This window comes from Panthera leo, chromosome B2 (genome assembly GCF_018350215.1).
Source record: "Panthera leo isolate Ple1 chromosome B2, P.leo_Ple1_pat1.1, whole genome shotgun sequence".
NCBI lineage: Eukaryota > Metazoa > Chordata > Mammalia > Carnivora > Felidae > Panthera > Panthera leo.
Genome location: NC_056683.1, coordinates 143,528,863 through 143,547,177, shown reverse-complemented (window position 1 = coordinate 143,547,177; position 18,315 = coordinate 143,528,863). Strand labels below are relative to the sequence as shown.

The following is an 18,315-nucleotide window of genomic DNA, read 5'->3' as shown; positions in this document are numbered from 1 at the left end:
GATGTAGAAGAGTATTTCTTAAACAAAACCTATAATACCATCAATACGCAAAGATACACACTCACTTGCCCGTATCGAAGAAGTCTAAGGCTGTAAGAATTTTTGTTCAATGAAGAAAAAAGTAGGCAAAGTTTAAAGTAACTAAAACATGGAGGAGAATATACTTGGAATGTCGAAAACCCACAAGGGGTGGTGGTTTTAGAATAGGAGAGGAGATCCTATAAATTGAAGGAGGCAAATACCAGAAGATCCAACACACGTGGGCAAGGAGACGGCAAGGCAACCCACAGAGAAGGAGCCCAAACGGCAGAGTAAGATGCTTGAAGATATGCGGCATCTCACTAGTAACCAGAGATGTGCCACTGCAAACATTCAGGAGGCGGGCCAAAATTAGAAGATCGGAAAATACCCAATGTGTGTGGGCACCTAGACACTCGATGGGTGTACATGGAAAGCAATCTGGCAGTACTCAGGGCACGAACCCTGCATGCATCACAGGACCCAGCATTACACTCCACGGGGAACCTCCAAATCTTGCCTTCCTCCGGTACCTCAGAAAACCCTTCGTTTCCTGTTTTATTCGCTTGCGTTGGCGGATGCGGAGAAACTTTTCCGCCGACGGTCAAGTACAACCGAACAGTCAAAAGACTAGTTGAGGTGTACCTCCGTAAATATCACAATCCTTGGTGCGTTCTGGAATTTGCAAGCTGCTCCCTTTCCTTGACTTGCGAAAAATTTTTTCCCATCCAGCTACTTATTGTTCGTTGGTATGTCCTTATTGTTCAATGCAGAACAATCTTTAGAGAGGGACGAGATGCTTCTATGTACAAGCCACGAGCAGATGGCAGATGCCATCCCTGGAATTCTGTTTCCGGAGGTTTTCGATAATGAAGCATGTTTAGTCTCACGGCTTGACTCTGGACCACGGTAATGTGCATCGAGGTGAGCCTGTGCACACGATTTACCCTAATTTTGAACTGTGAATTGTCTTATTACATTTCACCAAATATATATGTTCGTTTGCATCATTCCCAGCTATACTGACTGAGATCCAATAAGAATACCTTCCTATTTATAAACAAATGCAATCAATAAAAAAAACAAAACACTGAAATGGTTTCCAAACACTGCCCATGAAAGCTAAGCTGTCCTTCGACTGTAAATGACAAGAATTTAGATTTAGCCCTATTCAGCATCCCTATATGATGAAAGCGAGTATAGTTGAAGAGATAAGGAATTACCAGTCACGGAAACTGAAAACAGCTCCAAAAAGACAAAAGAAACAAAAAAGCAACCACAAAGAATTGGAAAAAAATGCATCTTGAATGCCTGTCAAGAAACATTTTTTGAAAGTGAATATTACATGGAGGTTGTTTAAAAAGCAGATGTTTTGAACACAGCGCTTGGTAACTATTTGCTGACTAAATAGATACACAAATGACAATGAGTACCAGCTACACCGGGTGAGTCAGTGTCCTTTTGCTTCTGGGCAGCTTCTTTTTTTTTTTTTTTTTTTTTCAACGTTTTTTATTTATTTTTGCGACAGAGAGAGACAGAGCATGAACGGGGGAGGGGCAGAGAGAGGGAGACACAGAATCTGAAACAGGCTCCAGGCTCCGAGCCATCAGCCCAGAGCCTGACGCGGGGCTCGAACCCACGGACCGCGAGATCGTGACCTGGCTGAAGTCGGACGCTTAACCGACTGCGCCACCCAGGTGCCCCGCTTCTGGGCAGCTTCATGTCAACTAAACTTAAGTGGTTTTTCTAAACATGTGACCACCAAATAAAATATTCTGTGCTTCACTCTATAACGTGAAAAATATCTTCATGGCAACGATCAATGACTTATTGAACTTAAGAAGCTGGTTATGTTTAGGCAATAAAGCCTACCAAATAGTTTGTAGAACTTGGGAAGAAAGGATAGGGAAAAAAATACTACATGAAGCAGACCCTACGGTTCACTCAACTGCCATCAAAAAGTCCATCCCCTGCTAATTTTGGAGCAGTCTCTATAAATACAGCATGTAAACGATCATAAATGGCAGAGTGAATGCTTCAGCTGTCTTTTTTTAAAGTTTATTTATTTTTGAGAGACAGCACTAGTGGGGGAGGGGCAGAGAGAGAGGGGGGGAGAGAGAGAGAATCCCAAGCAGGCTCCACGCTGTCAGCATAGAGCCCGACACAGGGCTCAAACTCATGAACCATGAGATCATGACCGAAATCGAGAGTTGGATGCCACCCAGGCGTCCCTTCAACTGTCTTTAGCAAAATTTCTCTAAGGTCTCAAAGACAACTATTTATGCCTGGAGACTACACAAAATGAACGAAACAGGAGGAGACGTACTTAAACTCTACGGCACTCTAAATAAAATAATCACGCCGAGCATTCATTCTGTAAGCCTCCCTCATTCTTCCTCAAAATCTAAACTATTTGTGTGTGTTGGCTCTGAAATGTGAGCAGGAAAGAAAACCAGGATTCACCTTTTCGAGGTAGCAAGGCAATGGTACACCGAGTCACTCAACCCTTCCTACTCAACACGTAGAACTTGTCCACAAGGTCAGTGAAAGGGCAGAATACGATGCACTTGCGTTTACTTTACTGAATCAAAAAAATGAATGAATCTTGGAAGCTGTCAAGATTCCATGTTTATGAAGACGATGAGAGGTCCTTCAGCTCTTCCTGAGAACATCATGTAACTTTAACTGTGACAGCTCAGACAACAGTTTTGCAGCAGATGGAGACTAATCCTACTTGTGCTGACAGATCAGTGACTCTTATCCCTCCCGAGTATTACCACTTCCAGGTAATGTCAAAGAATATAACGGCTGCCCACATGATAGCAGTTGTGCTTTTAATTTCTGTTCATTGAGGCCACATAACGACATAGATTTACTACAAACCCAATAAGATCTTTCAACCCATTGGTTATTATTAGAAACAATTGCATCCGCCTTCATCTGAAAAATTAGTACGTATTTATCCAAGGTGTATTAATTCACTCTACAGATAAGGCTTGGTTGCGAATGGTTTGAGGAGTCTTGCAGAATTTCCATGGTCCCCAAGGGTCTGTGGCCCCTTGGGGCAGACTGCCACCTGATTATCCCATCTGCCGTGGGGCTGAAGTTACAGCTGCTGGGAGACACCAGTGTGTTAGCAACCCTGCTCATCAGGATTTTCTATCTGGTCGCCCTCCATGCCCGTTACTAGGGAAGGTGACAAATTTTGCTTTTACATGAAAGTTTCCTCTAGCAGAAAGAGTGTCCTCGGTTCTGGCCATTCCCCCCAACATTCCCCAGGTTCTTCTCCTGGGAAGGACATAAAGACTTCACTCTCAGCCCTCCTTCACCCGGCCACATCAAGAAGGGTGCATTCACTACGTGGAGAAGGAAGGCTTCCTCCCAATCAGGTTCCCTTTAAACAGCACCAAATTCAAAGAAAAAAGAAAACAGCACAGGTCCATACTATTTGGTTCCAAAACAAGACATCCAGCCATCTCTGGATTGTGCACGCCTAGTCCCCTTTGCATCTGCACCCACATGAGGAAGCGTTGGGAAGGCGACACAATCGATATTCTTCATCCAGCCATCTGGGTGCCCTCTCAGGAAAGAGAGGGTTGATCCCATGAAAGATCTAGCACCTGACATCTTTCCTACCATTTTCCTGGATGGGGCCTCGAGCGAAGGAAAAAACAAGTGGACCTTAGTGTGCTTTCTCCTTTACACAATTTCCTCAATTTACACAATTTCCTCCCGTGTTTATTTGCATCAATGGAGCTCGTCTGTGTTCACCAGCATCAAGTTGGCCTTGGAGAATCTGAATGATTTCACCTGCTCCCCAGGCTGCACCTCTTTTCTTAGGATTATTTCGTGAACAAAGGCAACTTTCCTGGTGGGATGAAGGTCGAGCAGCCAGTATTGTCATGGCAACGGCAGCTCTGGATTAGGAGTAACGCCCAGAATCCCTGCCAGGGAGCTGGACACACAGGGCTCTGGACATTGTACCCCTCATCGCCTTCGCAGCAGGGAGCGCGTTCACAAAGAGCTAGTATTTTCTCATTTATTCACAGCGGGGAAGCACAGCAATTGGGATTGCACAAACTGGTTTTGCCAAAAACACGAGACTGGGCCAAATGGCGCAGGAACAAAATGCTTCGAAAAGCCGAGCATCTTTCTCGCTCACACAGAGCGTGAATGTTTCAAAGACGGTATTAGAGGGCCGTTCTCTTGGCAAATGCTTGAAAAAGAAAAAGAAAGAGCAAACCCACTCCCCTATTCTATTAGAGCGGGATTCAGAATTAAAATAATTGAATTAAGCATTTTCACAATGCCCACAAAAGAGAGCTACCGTTATTAACAGAATAGAAAAAGCCCGTGTGGCTTATTCATTTTCTTTTATATTTGAATTCATTCTGTTCGTCATGCCACCAGGGCTTGGGCTCGGCAGAAAGAGGCAAGTGCCCCTCTGCAGCCTACAGCATGCTGCGGCTGGAAGGGGAGGGCCATTACTCTCCAGGGCGAGGATCAGCCTTTGAGAAGGAAAAAGGGAGGGGTCCCTGATTCCCAGATTACGTAACAACGAATGACCCGCTGAAATGACTGTGAAGGTCACCAGAGCTTGGAGCTCTCTGCGCCCCCCACCTCAATCATCCCCCACAGAGATTTGCTGGAGTCTCAGCAGGAGGGAGAGCAGGTCACGTGTGAACGGAGGGGCCGTGGCTCTGTGCCTGGCCACAAATGGGACCAGGACCTGCAGGCGGAGAGGCCGGTGCAAGGGAGGGCACACGCGGGTCTTGCATGGGCACACGGATGTCTGTGGTCTGGGACGCATCTGCAGAGGGGGCTCTTAGTGGCAGCGGTCTCTCGAAAGAGCAGGTGCCGGTCATCAAGAGAATGTGGCATGTGGCTTTCAGAGAACCGATGAGCATATATATAAGCAACAGACTCCTACTTTCAAGAGAGAGGGCAAACATTAAGCAGGGGTCAGGCCCTCAAATAGGCTAGGGTTCAAATCAGACTTTTTCTTTTTACGTTTATTTATTTTGAGCATGAGAGAGACAGCATGTGTCCAGAGTGAGCAGGGGAGGGGCAGAGAGAGAGACAGAGAGAGAGAGAGAGAGAGAGAGAGAATCCCAAGCAGGCTCCAGGTGTCAGCGCACAGCCCGATGTGAGACTCCGACCCATGAAACGTGAGATCGCGACCCGAGCCGAAACCAAGAGTCGGACGCTTAACCAACAGAGCCACGCAGGCACCCCAAATAGGCTAGGGTTCAAGGCCAAATAAGAACTAGAATAGAAAGGGGAGTAAGCAAGCTGAATAAATCAAATACGTGCAGCTTATTGTGTGTTTATCAGATGTCAGTCAAGTGTTATTTTAAAAAAGGAGTATCATTTCATGTCGGAACTTCAAATAAAGGCCGTAAAAGTTAAAAAACAAAAAAAGAAGAAGACAAAGAGAGAGAGAAAAGAAGTGAGGGATTGAAGAAGAGAGGGCTAGAAAGAGAGGGGTCTGGTGGGCCCTGGGGCGTGGCGGCCTGCATCTGACTTTGGGACCAGTCCAGCGAGCAAACTCGGAGCCCATCCTCTAGTGGCGTCAGGCAGGCAGGCAGATGTGAAGCCCACGTACGTAAACCTTTGTATCTCCCTCTGACACAGCCGGGCGGGCGAGGACTGACCAGCTCGTCCCAGTTTGCCTGAGACTTTCTCAGACTTTCCCGCGTCCCAGGAATCCCCCCAGTTCTGGGCAAACACAGACAACTGGTCACCCTACTGGCGCCTGAGCCGCTGTCCTGGGTCCTGTAGATCCCATTACTCATCAGTGATGTGTCATGAGACACCAGGACCGATGCGCAGGATAGAACACCCGGAGTGCACGTTAACAGTAACGCTGCGTGCTTTCCCTTCATACTTCTGACGGATGTTTTTCAAGCTTTTACTTGTATTTAAATGAAACAGTTAAGGTTCTGACAAAGGTGTACAGCCCAGTTATTTCTAGAGGGAGTCTGGAAGTTGGGCATGAGGAACTGGGGTGGGGGACCCTGTCTCTCCAGGGTTCCCCACTCGAGATGCTGTTCTTTGGGGAGGCATCCTGAAAAATCTGCCTTATCTGCTCCAAAGCTGCGATCTCATTCCATAAGAGATATGTCACTCGGATTCCTAGCTCAATGAAAGCCATATGATGCTCTGGAACATCCTCCCATCAGTATTTGTATAGGTTAAACGAGAGTCCACCGACCTGGAAAGAGTTTAGGCAGAATTTCCTTTCATGGGAGGGGCTTAAAGTTTAATCACCCACTTTGGGGCGGGGGGAAGGAGCTCACTCTGGATTCAAAAGTCCATCAGGACTGTTTTTTGTGGCTGTTTTTATTGTAGCATTTTCCCCCTTTGCAGGCATTAGTTTTCTTCACACAACATTTTACCCTTTTCGTGCAATACGGTCACCTTTTGAAAAGGTTAAAGACATGGGAACCAAGTAAACAACCCATTTAAATATAGGTCATTCGTTGAACTCAGGCTATTTGTGAAAATGTATTTAGGTAGAGTACTACTAAATTAACTCTCAGCTCCAAAGGTCCATTCTATGTTAGCTATATAAAGTGTCCTGCTATTTTTTATGCATTCGAGAATATTCTAAATGAAAGTTAACATGGCGGCATGCATATTCCAGTAATTTTTATATGCCATTTTTAAGGATGATGGCTTTGCTGGTACGATTGGCACCATTAGTTCTGTGTGAGGTCAAAGAATGAAGCTGGAATTCTGTGAAGGGAAAGTGGCGTATGAGTTTCCGGTGACTTTCTTTCCGATATCCTTCACTATTTTCTAGACTCACGCCTTTCCCACTCTTGACATGGGAAGTGGACGGGAGCCCCGCCTTGGGCACTGCGTGGGCCTGAATTACTTTCTCTGTAATTGAATGCCAGGAAGAGAGTTTTCAAGTCCTGAGATGGTAATTAAACACAGCATTAACAAAGACAGTACAATAATTGGGCTGAAATTCCGCACAGCCCAGATGGGCTTCATGACAGCCAGAATCCTGGTGTGGTTCCTTCTTTGGAAGAACAAGAGTTACGTTTATAAAAATCCCCCATTGAAAGGCAATGTCATAAACAGACATTCCCAAGGCTGGAAAGTCCCTTTCTGGAGTGATATTGGCGTCTGTGTGATACTTTGTTAAAATACAGATAAGATGGCAGCTATGAAGAGTTGGAATCACTCTGGTAACTGAGGTAATCTTAACTTTAGCCTGACACTATCTAATGAGGTCTTAATCTTTACTATTTTCTATTTCTTATATACCTACCTAAAGGCTTGGGATCAGAAAGCTCGAGCATTAGCTCCTAATGTTATGTAAACATGCCACCAGGGACACTGCCCACGAGTGTATTTACGCACGAATGGGCATCAATATAACATCTGGCACTTGTATTTTAGTAAGTTGTAGGTTAGCTGTGAACAAGGAACTATATAAGCATAGCATCAAAATAGGGAAATTACAATCAAGACTTATTGGTTTTGGGGGCCAACACAGAACAACATCGCTAACGAATATGGACAAATATTCAGTTCTGCGCTGTTAGAGGCTCTTTGTTAACGAGAATTGCAACATACTCTTTTCCATGAGCATATCGAATACAAAGACAAGACGTGGAGGAGTAGGGGAGGAGAGGGAGCTTTAGGGTAAGGGCTTTTAAAATCCTTTAGAAAAAAATGCAAGCACCACCACAGCCACAGCTGCTACCTACGCAGTTGTATAATCTGGATCGGTAAGCGACAAAAGCTGTTTGACCAGTGTATTGGTTAAATAATGCTGCATAACAACCATCGATCTCAGTGGCATAAAATAATAAGCATTTGTTTACCTCACACATTTGTGAGTTGGCTGAGAGACTGCTGATCTAAGTTTGGGAAGCTTTGGTAAAATCAGCCTTACTCCAAATGCCTCTCAGCCTCCTCTGGGGCCAGGAGGCGAGCCTGGGAATATTCTTCTCCTGGTGATGGCTGAAGCGCAGAGAGCAAGCCCACATCTCAAAAGTCTACTGCATCACGTCTGGTGGTAGGTAACCTGCCATTGGCCAAAGCAACTCGCATGGTCAAGGCGTGATCAAGGCCAAAGTCAAAGGGCAGGACATACTTTTCACCTGCCACGAGACCAAAGCGAGTTACGCTGCCATGCCCGATATCAATGGAACCAGGAAGTATTTTCACCCAATGGAAATGAGGGGGGGGGGACATGAATATTTCAAACAATAAACTACCACAATCCACCGTCACCCAGGTAACCAAAAATGTGTTGAATCACTAAACCCTACTCTGGCAACTGAAACAGTGCTATTACGATCAGCTACATTAGTTAGGTTTGGCCACCATAACAGACACTCTCAAATCTCCAAGAGCACACTAAGACACATTGAGCGGGCTGTAGTTTACTGAGGGAACAGTTGGGTTTGGGCTGTATTCCACGTAGTGGCTGTAGGTCAGCTTCTGCAGCTCTGTTCCAAGTTGTGGTTCTTCTCATTCTGAGACCACGCTGAAGGAACAATACCAGTTTGGGATATGCTGTCCTTGTGGCAGAAGGAAAGAGCCAGAGAGCTGTCAGAAATGCATGCTGCCTTTACAGCTTCTGCTCTGAACGGGTACCTGGCCACTTCTGTTCCTTGGGCCATCAAGTCAGATGGCCAAGCTTCAGTGGGGAAGTATATCTGCCTGCCCGGAGGCACTGCGGCCAGTCACACGGCCACAGGTTGGGGGGGTGTCATCCTCTTACAGAGAGGGGTGAAGAGCTGGGAACAAAAACACGGTCTATCACAAGTAGTACCGCCTCGTGATGAGAAAAGGCCACTAAGCAACAAGCCCAGCTCTCCACTACGTACCAACAGACCAAGTCTACTACTCCCTAAGCCTGAGCCCACTTAAATCCTTGCTCGCTTTCTCAGCTGTATTGACACACATTCAGTTTTTAGGGCAATGGCCATCTCTTCAGACCAGCATCGCCATTCGATGCCTCGTTCAATCACACACGCAGTACTGGTGCGTGTCTACCGTACGAGAATGGAAAGTCGGATCGACTGGTAACTTACTAGGCGTGAGGCAAGAAACAACACACTCCAAGTGACAGGTCAGAAGTAACGTCAGACTGATGCCAAATTTAACCGCAACGTGTAAGAAGTCTGCCCGGCGTGGCCAGGGCAGGAAACAGTTCTATCACCGACATGCTCCCCGGGTCAGAGGATGGCTGTGGATGCCCCGAATGACATTAGGAGACGCTGTTGTGCCATTGCTGTGCCTGGGCTATACCTACTGTGGTCTTGCCAAGAATTTGGTTTTAATTTCTTCAAGTGTGCCTTAAACAGTGCAAAGGCACCCACGTAAGTGTCTAAGCCAACTGTCCTCCTGCATTGGCTAAGTGCCTCGTGTTCCACACTCAGCCCCTCCGCTGACCCTCTACGGGGGTCTTTGATTTCTGTTTTCTACATTGCTTCAGCTTCCTAGAAGTTCCACCCACCTGCCTCATCTGCATTGGGTTTATATTTTTGGACTTTTCTTTTCAGTAAATAATAACTACACTGTTCATATATCCAGAGAGCCTGATGTTCTCATCACCTGTATTTCTACCTTCCAGCTGTGGCTTTAACAAAGTCAGAAGCCAGCTGGGAATTCTGGCAAATGGAAGCCTAGGGACCAGTGAGACAGAGAGCCAGAGTTTATTGGCCCATGAGATGAGTAACATCCATGTGAAATATAACTGTGATGGTTTATTATACAGCCAGACCTTAGAATAACCCACCTGGTTGAATGCTGGAATTCAATCCACCCTACCTATTTCTTCCCATATCCCCCTTCCATTTATAAAGCCCAGGGTTGGGCGCCTGGGTGGCTCAGTCGGTTGAGCGCCGACTTCGGCTCAGGTCACGATCTCGCGGTCCGTGAGTTCGAGCCCCACATCGGGCCCCTGTGCTGACAGCTCAGAGCCCAGAGCCTGTTTCAGATTCTGTGTCTCCCTCTCTCTGACCCTCCCCCATTCATGCTCTGTCTCTCTCTGTCTCAAAAATAAATAAACGTTAAAAAAAAAATTTATAAAGCCCAGGCGGTTAGTGTAATCCTAGTTTGTGGTGAATTTCAGGATCTCTTCTGTGATACAGAGCATTGTTTTAAGGTAGGTCTTTTGATCCCCATAAAACAGACCAGGATCTTTGGTGCCAGCGATGGCATGGGCTGGGGTTTGGGGGTGGCTGAGGAAGACAGCATAGCTGCCAGTCCTCCTGCGGACAATGTGCGTCAAGCAGATCCTTTCTAGTTGATTCTAGCTTCACTGCAATCAATGATGTGCACCCTTAGGATGAGGTGGGGATTGGAGAGGTCTTGGAGGATGCGGTAATTTACGTGATAATAACTTCTTCCTAAAGTCGGGATTTACGGACAAAAAGGTTCTGTGGAAAGAGAAAATGCTATGATCCTGGGCCATGGGGGCGTCCTTGAGATTATATCCAGGGAGCAGGGATACCAGTTAAGGCAGCAAAAGGACACAGAAGGTTTGAAGTGACTATGTAAACATCAGGTTTCAAGATGACCCGGACATTGACATGGGCAATTAGTTATCTGAGTCACTAGAACATGAGAAATTGACAGGGTTACACAGAAACCACAACAGGATCCTGCTTTGCTTTTGGCATTGGGGCTCAAGCCAATGCACTTGAGTGCAATTCCACCACTGGCCAGTATTTCTGAGTATTATAAACTGTATCTTGCACATGGTTATGCTTTGTGGGAACATTAACATCTCTGAAACAGAAAATTGTGGTTTGGTCTATAATTTGACTGAATTCCTCTATTAGCAAGGGGTTTTAAACTGAAATGTCAATTCCTTCTCTTCTTGAAGACAATACTTTGCTTTTCTACTTACGTTGTACAATTTTAAAAGGTTGGGGATGGATAGGTTCAGTTTGAAGACATTTGTTTCAAACCTCAAAGCACCCTTTGAGAAGTGGGTGATTCCAAGAGTGAGACCAGAGACCACAAGATGAGCCTGGGAAAATGTCACCGTGCTAATGAGCAAAGCGGCATTCTGAGACTCCTAGGATATGGCAGAGGGAGCCCGGAACCAACAAAGATGAGCCTTGTCTGTCCAAAGATGGGGCAATCTAAGCACAAATCAGGATAATGACAATAACTGAGAAGGGCTGACTCATAGTAGGTTAAAACCCAGATGTTAATAATGAGGCTTAAAAATTTTTTTTTAAAAACCCCACAACACACAATTCACTGATAACTTTTGCAGAATGCAGTGAACCGACTTGTTATTTTGAAAAGAAAGAATTACACATGTTTCCTGCCTTTCCTGTAAGACCTGTATCTCAGAGTCACCAAATGATTGATGGGTGAAGTTAGTCTTTATGTAAGTATTCCAGCAATAAATGAAATAATAACGATAACATGGGAATACTGTCACTTGCGACCTCTGATAAATTCATAAATCCAGGCAACGACAATCACAAAACATCACAAAAGGAGAAACAGGCAGACACGAGCTATCTCTTAATGGAAATGTACTAAACCACTTACGAAGTAGGATTGCCAAAAGTATCAAACCCAAACTTAATTAAGCTCTAGATCTACCTACCAACTGATAGGGAACACAAGAGACAGAGGGCCATATTAAAGGATCCTAAGGATGTAATCAACAAAATTTAGACTGCAGAAAAGTCTACAGAAACAAAAAAAAAAAAAAAAAAAAAGAGGAAGAAAGAAAAAAAAAACAAAAAAAACCCCTAGCATTCTTTATTCCCAAGGTTGCAAGGAAAAGAAAAGAACAGGAACCTATAGATAAAAGACCGAAGAGGCTTATGAGCCAATCACAATATGTAATCATCAGACAGTGGTGGCTGGGGCACTAAACTCCGAGAGAAATTCATGTCTGGCTTCGAACCTGACTTTCAAATGGAGATCATCTCACTGCTTAAAGCCAGAGTTAACATGTTTTGGAAGCCACTGGATCCATCATTCACGATCCTTCCACAAGCACAACCATGTAGAGCATTGGACTACTTCCCCGGGGAAATGTCTCTACAGTGTTTGTGAATTAGAAGTGGGTCAGTGGGTCTATGGGCGCAGCGTTGAACTGGTCCCCCGAGGATGTGCAGAAGTAGCTGGGGCCTCTTAGCGGTACTCACAATAACACATCACGTGCCTCGTCAAGTGGTGCCTTCTTCTGGAAGCCATCAGAACACACTGGTTTCTTTCTTTCTTTCTTTCTTTTTTTTTTTTCTATTTTTTTAAAACCTTGATGTAGATCTGACAAATGCTTAACGCCAGGACTACGTGTGCAGTGTCTTCAGTATACTGCTGAGCGAGGAGTAAAAATACTTATTGGACTATTAAAAATGAGTGCAGATTATTATACGTTTGATCCTGTTGTGAAGGCCAAGGCTAACGGGATGAGAGCAAGGTGTGAAGGCATTGGATACTTTTTCCCTGAAAGGAATACACAGCCCAAAGTTGCTCAGAGAACCAGGATCGCTTTAACCTTAATGGTTAAAGCAGATTTTTTTCTTTTTATCTTTACCACACATTGTACAATCTGTAAACGCCCAGGTACATCATCACAATCCAGTGACAACTGGTCAACTGAAACCTTTGTAAACATGGAGGCTCCTGCTTGTTGCCGAACATAAGAGTGAAGGAAAAAGGTAGAAATCCAAATATCTCCGACCAAGTTCTGGGGGGCTGGGGAGGTGATAATAAAACCAACGAAGCCTGTTTTCTCTCAGAATGTTCTATCGAAACTGAGTGCTACCAAAAAAAAAAAAATGTTAGCAACCTAATATTCTTCAAGATACGTATCTTCCAAAAATTCTTCCCTCACATCCCTTTATAAGAAATCTTCTGTTATTCTATATTCACTTTGTCTCTGTAGTAAAGCATTGCCATGTCTTTTCTTTTTCTTTCAAAATCTTATTTATTTCTGAGAGAGAGACAGAGCATGAGAAGGGGAGGGCCAGAGAGAAGGAGACACAGAATCCAAAGCAGGCTCCAGGCTCCGAGCTGTCAGCACAGAGCCCGACACGGGGCTCAAACCCACAAACCATGAGATCATGACCCGAGCTGATGTCAGACGCTCAACTGACTGAGCCACCCGGGCGCCCCACATTGCCATATCTTTTTAGATATTATTCTCTAATTATTCAGGTGTGGCTTCAAATATATCTGAGGCATATCAAAGCTTCCAAAGAGCAAAGAATAAGCTTTAGTCCCCACCATTTCTTTTAGTGTAATGATACAGAAGCACCCCAAAAGGCTTTGCTGGACAAAGGAAGAAGAAAAAGAAGGGAGGAAGGGAACGAGGTAAGGAGGGAGGAGTAGGCCAGCCAGCATGTGTAAGTCTAAAGGTTGAAAACTACATTCTTGCTCAAGTTCTGATTCGAAGAGACAGTATTTCCAAGACTAAATTTAAAGACAAATCTTTAGACTACACTGAATGTCAAGAAAAGATCTCTAGTTTGTGCAATTAAGATGAATGAATGATTTCATAGTACGGGGCCTACGGTAGGTAAAGTTTAATAATGTAAGTGACAAGGTGCAACTATGAAAATACGGACTAAGTGGCCAGTTGGGCTCAACCTTAATGCTGTCACAGCTTCCAAGTGTGTCTTCTCTAATGCACCTTGTGATTCTCCCCAAGGCGGTTTTTTTTTTCCTTTTTTAAAGCCAAACTAAAAATGATTTAGTCAGATGTTTGATAATGAGACAAATTAATTCACTCACTTGAAAAATATTTGTTACCAGTAATAAATGAAATTACCTCTGAGTAATTTGGTGAGAGATACTTCCCATTGCATTTGGCAATGTTCCTCAGAATTTTTAATGCTTTATCTCCTTTCTTCCGAGTAATCAGCCAGCGAGGAGATTCAGGAACCACCCTGGCAAGAAGACTTTGTTGAGTATGTCTAGGAATTTCAAAACCTTAACAGTTAATTAACAACCTCACTTTCCTTCTTAAAATAGAGCTTGCAATTAGTTAAAACTTTAGGAGATTCTGAGAGTTTAGAACATGCTCTTTGAAACATAGATTATCTTGGAAAGCTTATAATGGAGGGAAAAAAATGCTCACTTGATAATTGGATCATTGGTCATGATAAAAACAATCAATATTACATTGTTCTTGTAAGACCAGGCTAACCTAGAATACAGTGTCCTAAATTACACACATGAAAAGAACTGAAATTACACACGTGAAAAGAATTCAATGGGCACTTAGGCATGTATGTAAACTGATTTCCCCATATATTAAAATTAAATTAGAGAAATGATAAAAATGTATTCGCTTCAGTAAGAGTCAAATGTATACACCTGTAGCTTTCTGGTAACTTAATTTTCTGATGCTCTCAACATTTTCTTATTCCTGAGAGGATTCCTGAACAATATTAATTTGCATAATAGAACACACAGGGAAGCAAAGCGATTTCGTTGCATTTAATTTGCATGTTGAAATATCGGCAGGTAGGGTTTGTTACCTTACAGTGTTCGTGAAAATATTACAAAATAACAAAACATAACTAATACTCTGGAGTTTTGTGTTTTGGTACTTTATTAATCTATTTTAATGAGAACTATTAGTCAATTAATGACCACTCTCTATAAATTCTCAAACACTCTAGAAATTCTCAAAGCCCACGGCTACTCTGGAGATGTCAGAAAATCTCCTTAATTGTTTTCATTTTCCTGTTGGTTTAGAAAGTGCAGATTCTACATTTCTGTGGAATAAGAATAAATTCAATAATGACCAGAACCACTTTACCAGTAATAAAGGAGGAAGAGAAAGCTGGGCAGCGTTATGGCTAGCTGGATCCCTTGCCAACTGGGGATAAAGTAGGCAATTCCAGGGAGAATTATGATTCCAAGGGTGAAGAACATTTGGACTACTATCCCCACAATTCTCCTTTGCTTTGAACCTACTATTTCTGTTACTGAAGGAAAACAAACACAGAGGTTAGGGAAGCTCGAGTTGAGCTCCAAAATAAACACACAGAGACATTACATCTGTCATATCCATCGGCATTGTTAGAACACCACAGAATTCTCTCTTTCTTTTTTAATTTTTTAAAGTTTATTTATTTATGAGAGATAGAGACAGCATGAGTGGGGGAGGGGCAGAGAGAAGAGGGAGACACAGAATCTCAAGCAGGCTCCAGGCTCTGAGCTGTCAGCACAGAGCCCGATGTGGGGCTCGAACTCACAAACTGTGAGATCATGACTGGAGTCGGACGCTTAACCGACTGAGCCACCCAGGTGCCCCAACACCACAACATTCTTAAGGACACTAAAACTTCCATGCCTGCTGGAGCTGGGTTTTCTGCTCACTCTCTTCTCTGCCAGTTATTGGCAGGCACTGGCCACACTCATCTTACACACACAGCCCAGCACTCTTCTCGTTATACAAAAAAATGTATCTGTTGATTTTAGGAAAGCTTAAATGATGACTATTGTATCAATACAGAAGTAAAACAAACTGGCTAGATTTCTATCACGGTATCTCTAAAGGTGTGCATATTATAGTCTCTTTAGGAGATTCTTTATGAGCATTAGACTCTACAAATGATTTTTTCAAGATCACAAGATAGTTTCTATTACATCATGGTCCTCTCCACAGTGTCAGACTTTACATGTAGGTGATATCTCTTTAAAAGTCACATGGGGAATTTTATTGCTGGCATCCTTCTCCACCCAAACGAATCCATTTCTATCTGTCATTAATTCTATTCCGATCATCTTGGGATTACGCTACTTGGTTGTGCCCTAAGATCACAGCTTTGAAAATTCACCTACACTTGGATCTCCTTAGAAATGCTTCATATGCCAAAGTTATCCCTTCTGCCCCAGCGAGCGACAGGCAACTTCCCGGCCCATACAAAGACCTTCAGAGGGTCCTTAAGGTGGGCACTGCTTGGGGAAGGATTGTCTAGCAGTAATGGAAGGGACTAGAAGCCTACAGATCCAGAGCAATACTGTAAAAGAAGCTTTTGCCTCTCCCTGGTCACGAATCCACCGTGACCCTTAGAGGAGGTGACTGGTCTGGACATCACTGGCAACAGAGCCCAAGTAGCATCCAGGACTTTTCTCAGTAAAAGGAGCAAACAGCAAAGGGAAGTTTTTCTTTCTAGAAAGGTCAAACTTTCTGGTTACGGAAGTAACAAAGGTTCACAAATGAGCGTCTCCTTTTTAGGTCCTATCTCCTTCACAGTTAAAAAGCTCTCCACTTGTACACAAGGAATAGAATTAAGAAATATTTGAGAACACAGGAGTGTCGTCTCAAACTATATCCCAGAAATGCACAGAGAATGCTTTAAAAAGGTTTCAAAGAATTGTTGAAATTTTTCATAAACGTCAATCTCACAATAACTTGTGACAACAGTACAGCAGTTATCTGCAAGAGCGTGGTTCACCCCCGTATTTTGTGATATTCCGTATGTGGCCAGGACCTAAAACTGAGAAGTTCATTTTGCCAGAGTCAGAGTCTCACCGCGGCGACCTTCCTATTTGCAGAGATCATTCGTGTGGCAGCCGCGAAGCCTCATCATGCGAGCCCGAGGAGGCTCAGCGGCCGGCACCGCCCAGACACCTGACCCTGGCGTCAAAGAGACACGGAGCACAGCAGTGTCTTACCGATCACGTAGCAGGTCATCCACGTGCCCTTTCCAAACACACCTTGTAGGAAGCGGAAGGTCACAAACACGGGGAAATTTGGTGCGAACGCCACCACAACACCGGTGACGCCAACACCGAAGCAGGATATTAGGTAAATGACTATCCTGCCGTACCTTTTTGAGAAAGAGAGAGCAAGAAGTCACCTTTGGCATTTTCTCCGACACAGTGAAAAGCACTATCGGTAAGTGTTGTTAGAAGAGGCTTCAGGACAGAAATTTTGTTTTCGACGCTGCATTATTACTACCGTGTACAGGATGGCTGAGAATTCTGCGTTTCGTTCTGCAGCAAAACCAGGCAAGTAAGGACATGTGTTCCTGAAATGGCATTGCAAAACGCAAGGCACAGAATGCATTTTTGGGGGGACTGCAGTTTCCAAAAAGATGACCCTCTCTGTCACATAGGGTTGCCCCGGTGGCCCAGCTTTGTTTGATACCTTTCTAGCATTTTTGTGGGTGGAGTTGGAAGGAGAAAGGGAGAAAGCCCCAGGAGCGGGCTTCAGTCGTGGCTCACTCATCCACCAACCATGCAACCTTGGGTCCATTTCTTAAGGGAACCAAGATTCAGATTTTGTTTGTTTGCTTGTTTCTCCCCTCCCTTTCTACAGTGAAGTTGTACAGGCTCAAATGCAATGCTGATGTGAAAGCTGCTTATAAACTCTAAAGTTCACGACCAGGGCGAGCTGTTCTTAAGTTTCGCATTTTAGTCTCACCGTTTACGTAGCTGTTACTAAAGGCGTAGGCAAAGGGCACAGGTTACCGTCGTGGGCAATACTCTGGGATTCTGATGCTAAACGGTTCAGTACAACTGTGCCAGATTACTGGCTGGTGAAAGTCTGTCGTCAATGACCTTTATGAGACTTGATTCAAAAACATTCTCCCATAGAAATTCCCACCAAATTCACTCATGCAGTGTCCTGCTTCGGTCAGCGGAGCAGAGACGGAAGTAGTTCTCATTTATTCCGGTTTTAAAATTCACCGTCTGTCCTTCCTACACTGTCCTCTGGTAGATTTGGGGCCTATTAAATTGTTTCTGGTCCTTTCCTTCCACGATACAGAAGCAGAGAAGGAGCCGACAGACGGTTGGCCCTGTGGTGAGGCAGAATCGTTCATGGGTCTGTCTTCTTCTTCAAAGCACGGAATCATCAATGAGGACAGGTGCGCAGGCCCCTGCTGGAACATAGGTAGGAAAAGCCCCCCCTCCTTTAGTTGAGTTCTTTTGTTTGGGGATTATGTTTATTGACCGTGAGAGAAGAACATGAAGAAGCAGCAAAACCTAATGTTTAAATCAGGAAGAGTAACAACTAAAATGAAGAAATACGTGTTGAAAACACATCACTCAATTCGAAGCCATAGCAGCTAGGAGAGAAAGTGATGTGTGGGGAGATTAAGAAAAGGAAGATGAAGGGGAAGGGCTATAAGAGGAAACCATAGAAAAAAACACGGATAAAAGACGGGGAAAGAGCATCAGACACAAGGATTAAGGAGAAACTCACACGCAGAAGACGGGGGCAGGGGGCCGCAGGAGAAAAATAAGAGACAGACGAGGGAGCAGGAAAAGAAAACAAAGGTTATACTTTGAAGTCCTGATCCGGCCAAATTCAGATTGTCAACTGGCTAA

General features: G+C 44.2%; 1 protein-coding gene across 1 annotated transcript in view; it reads right to left on the bottom strand.

The window, feature by feature from the left end:
* The window catches only part of SLC22A3 (solute carrier family 22 member 3), a 93,126-nt gene that overhangs the window by 30,675 nt on the left and 44,136 nt on the right, over positions 1 to 18,315 (bottom strand). The window contains exons 3-5 of the mRNA XM_042940229.1: positions 16,657 to 16,811; positions 14,792 to 14,960; positions 13,796 to 13,913 (exon numbers count right to left, since the gene is read on the bottom strand). Coding sequence (XP_042796163.1) covers positions 13,796 to 13,913; positions 14,792 to 14,960; positions 16,657 to 16,811 — 442 coding nt within the window. The remainder of the gene's footprint in view (positions 1 to 13,795; positions 13,914 to 14,791; positions 14,961 to 16,656; positions 16,812 to 18,315) is intronic.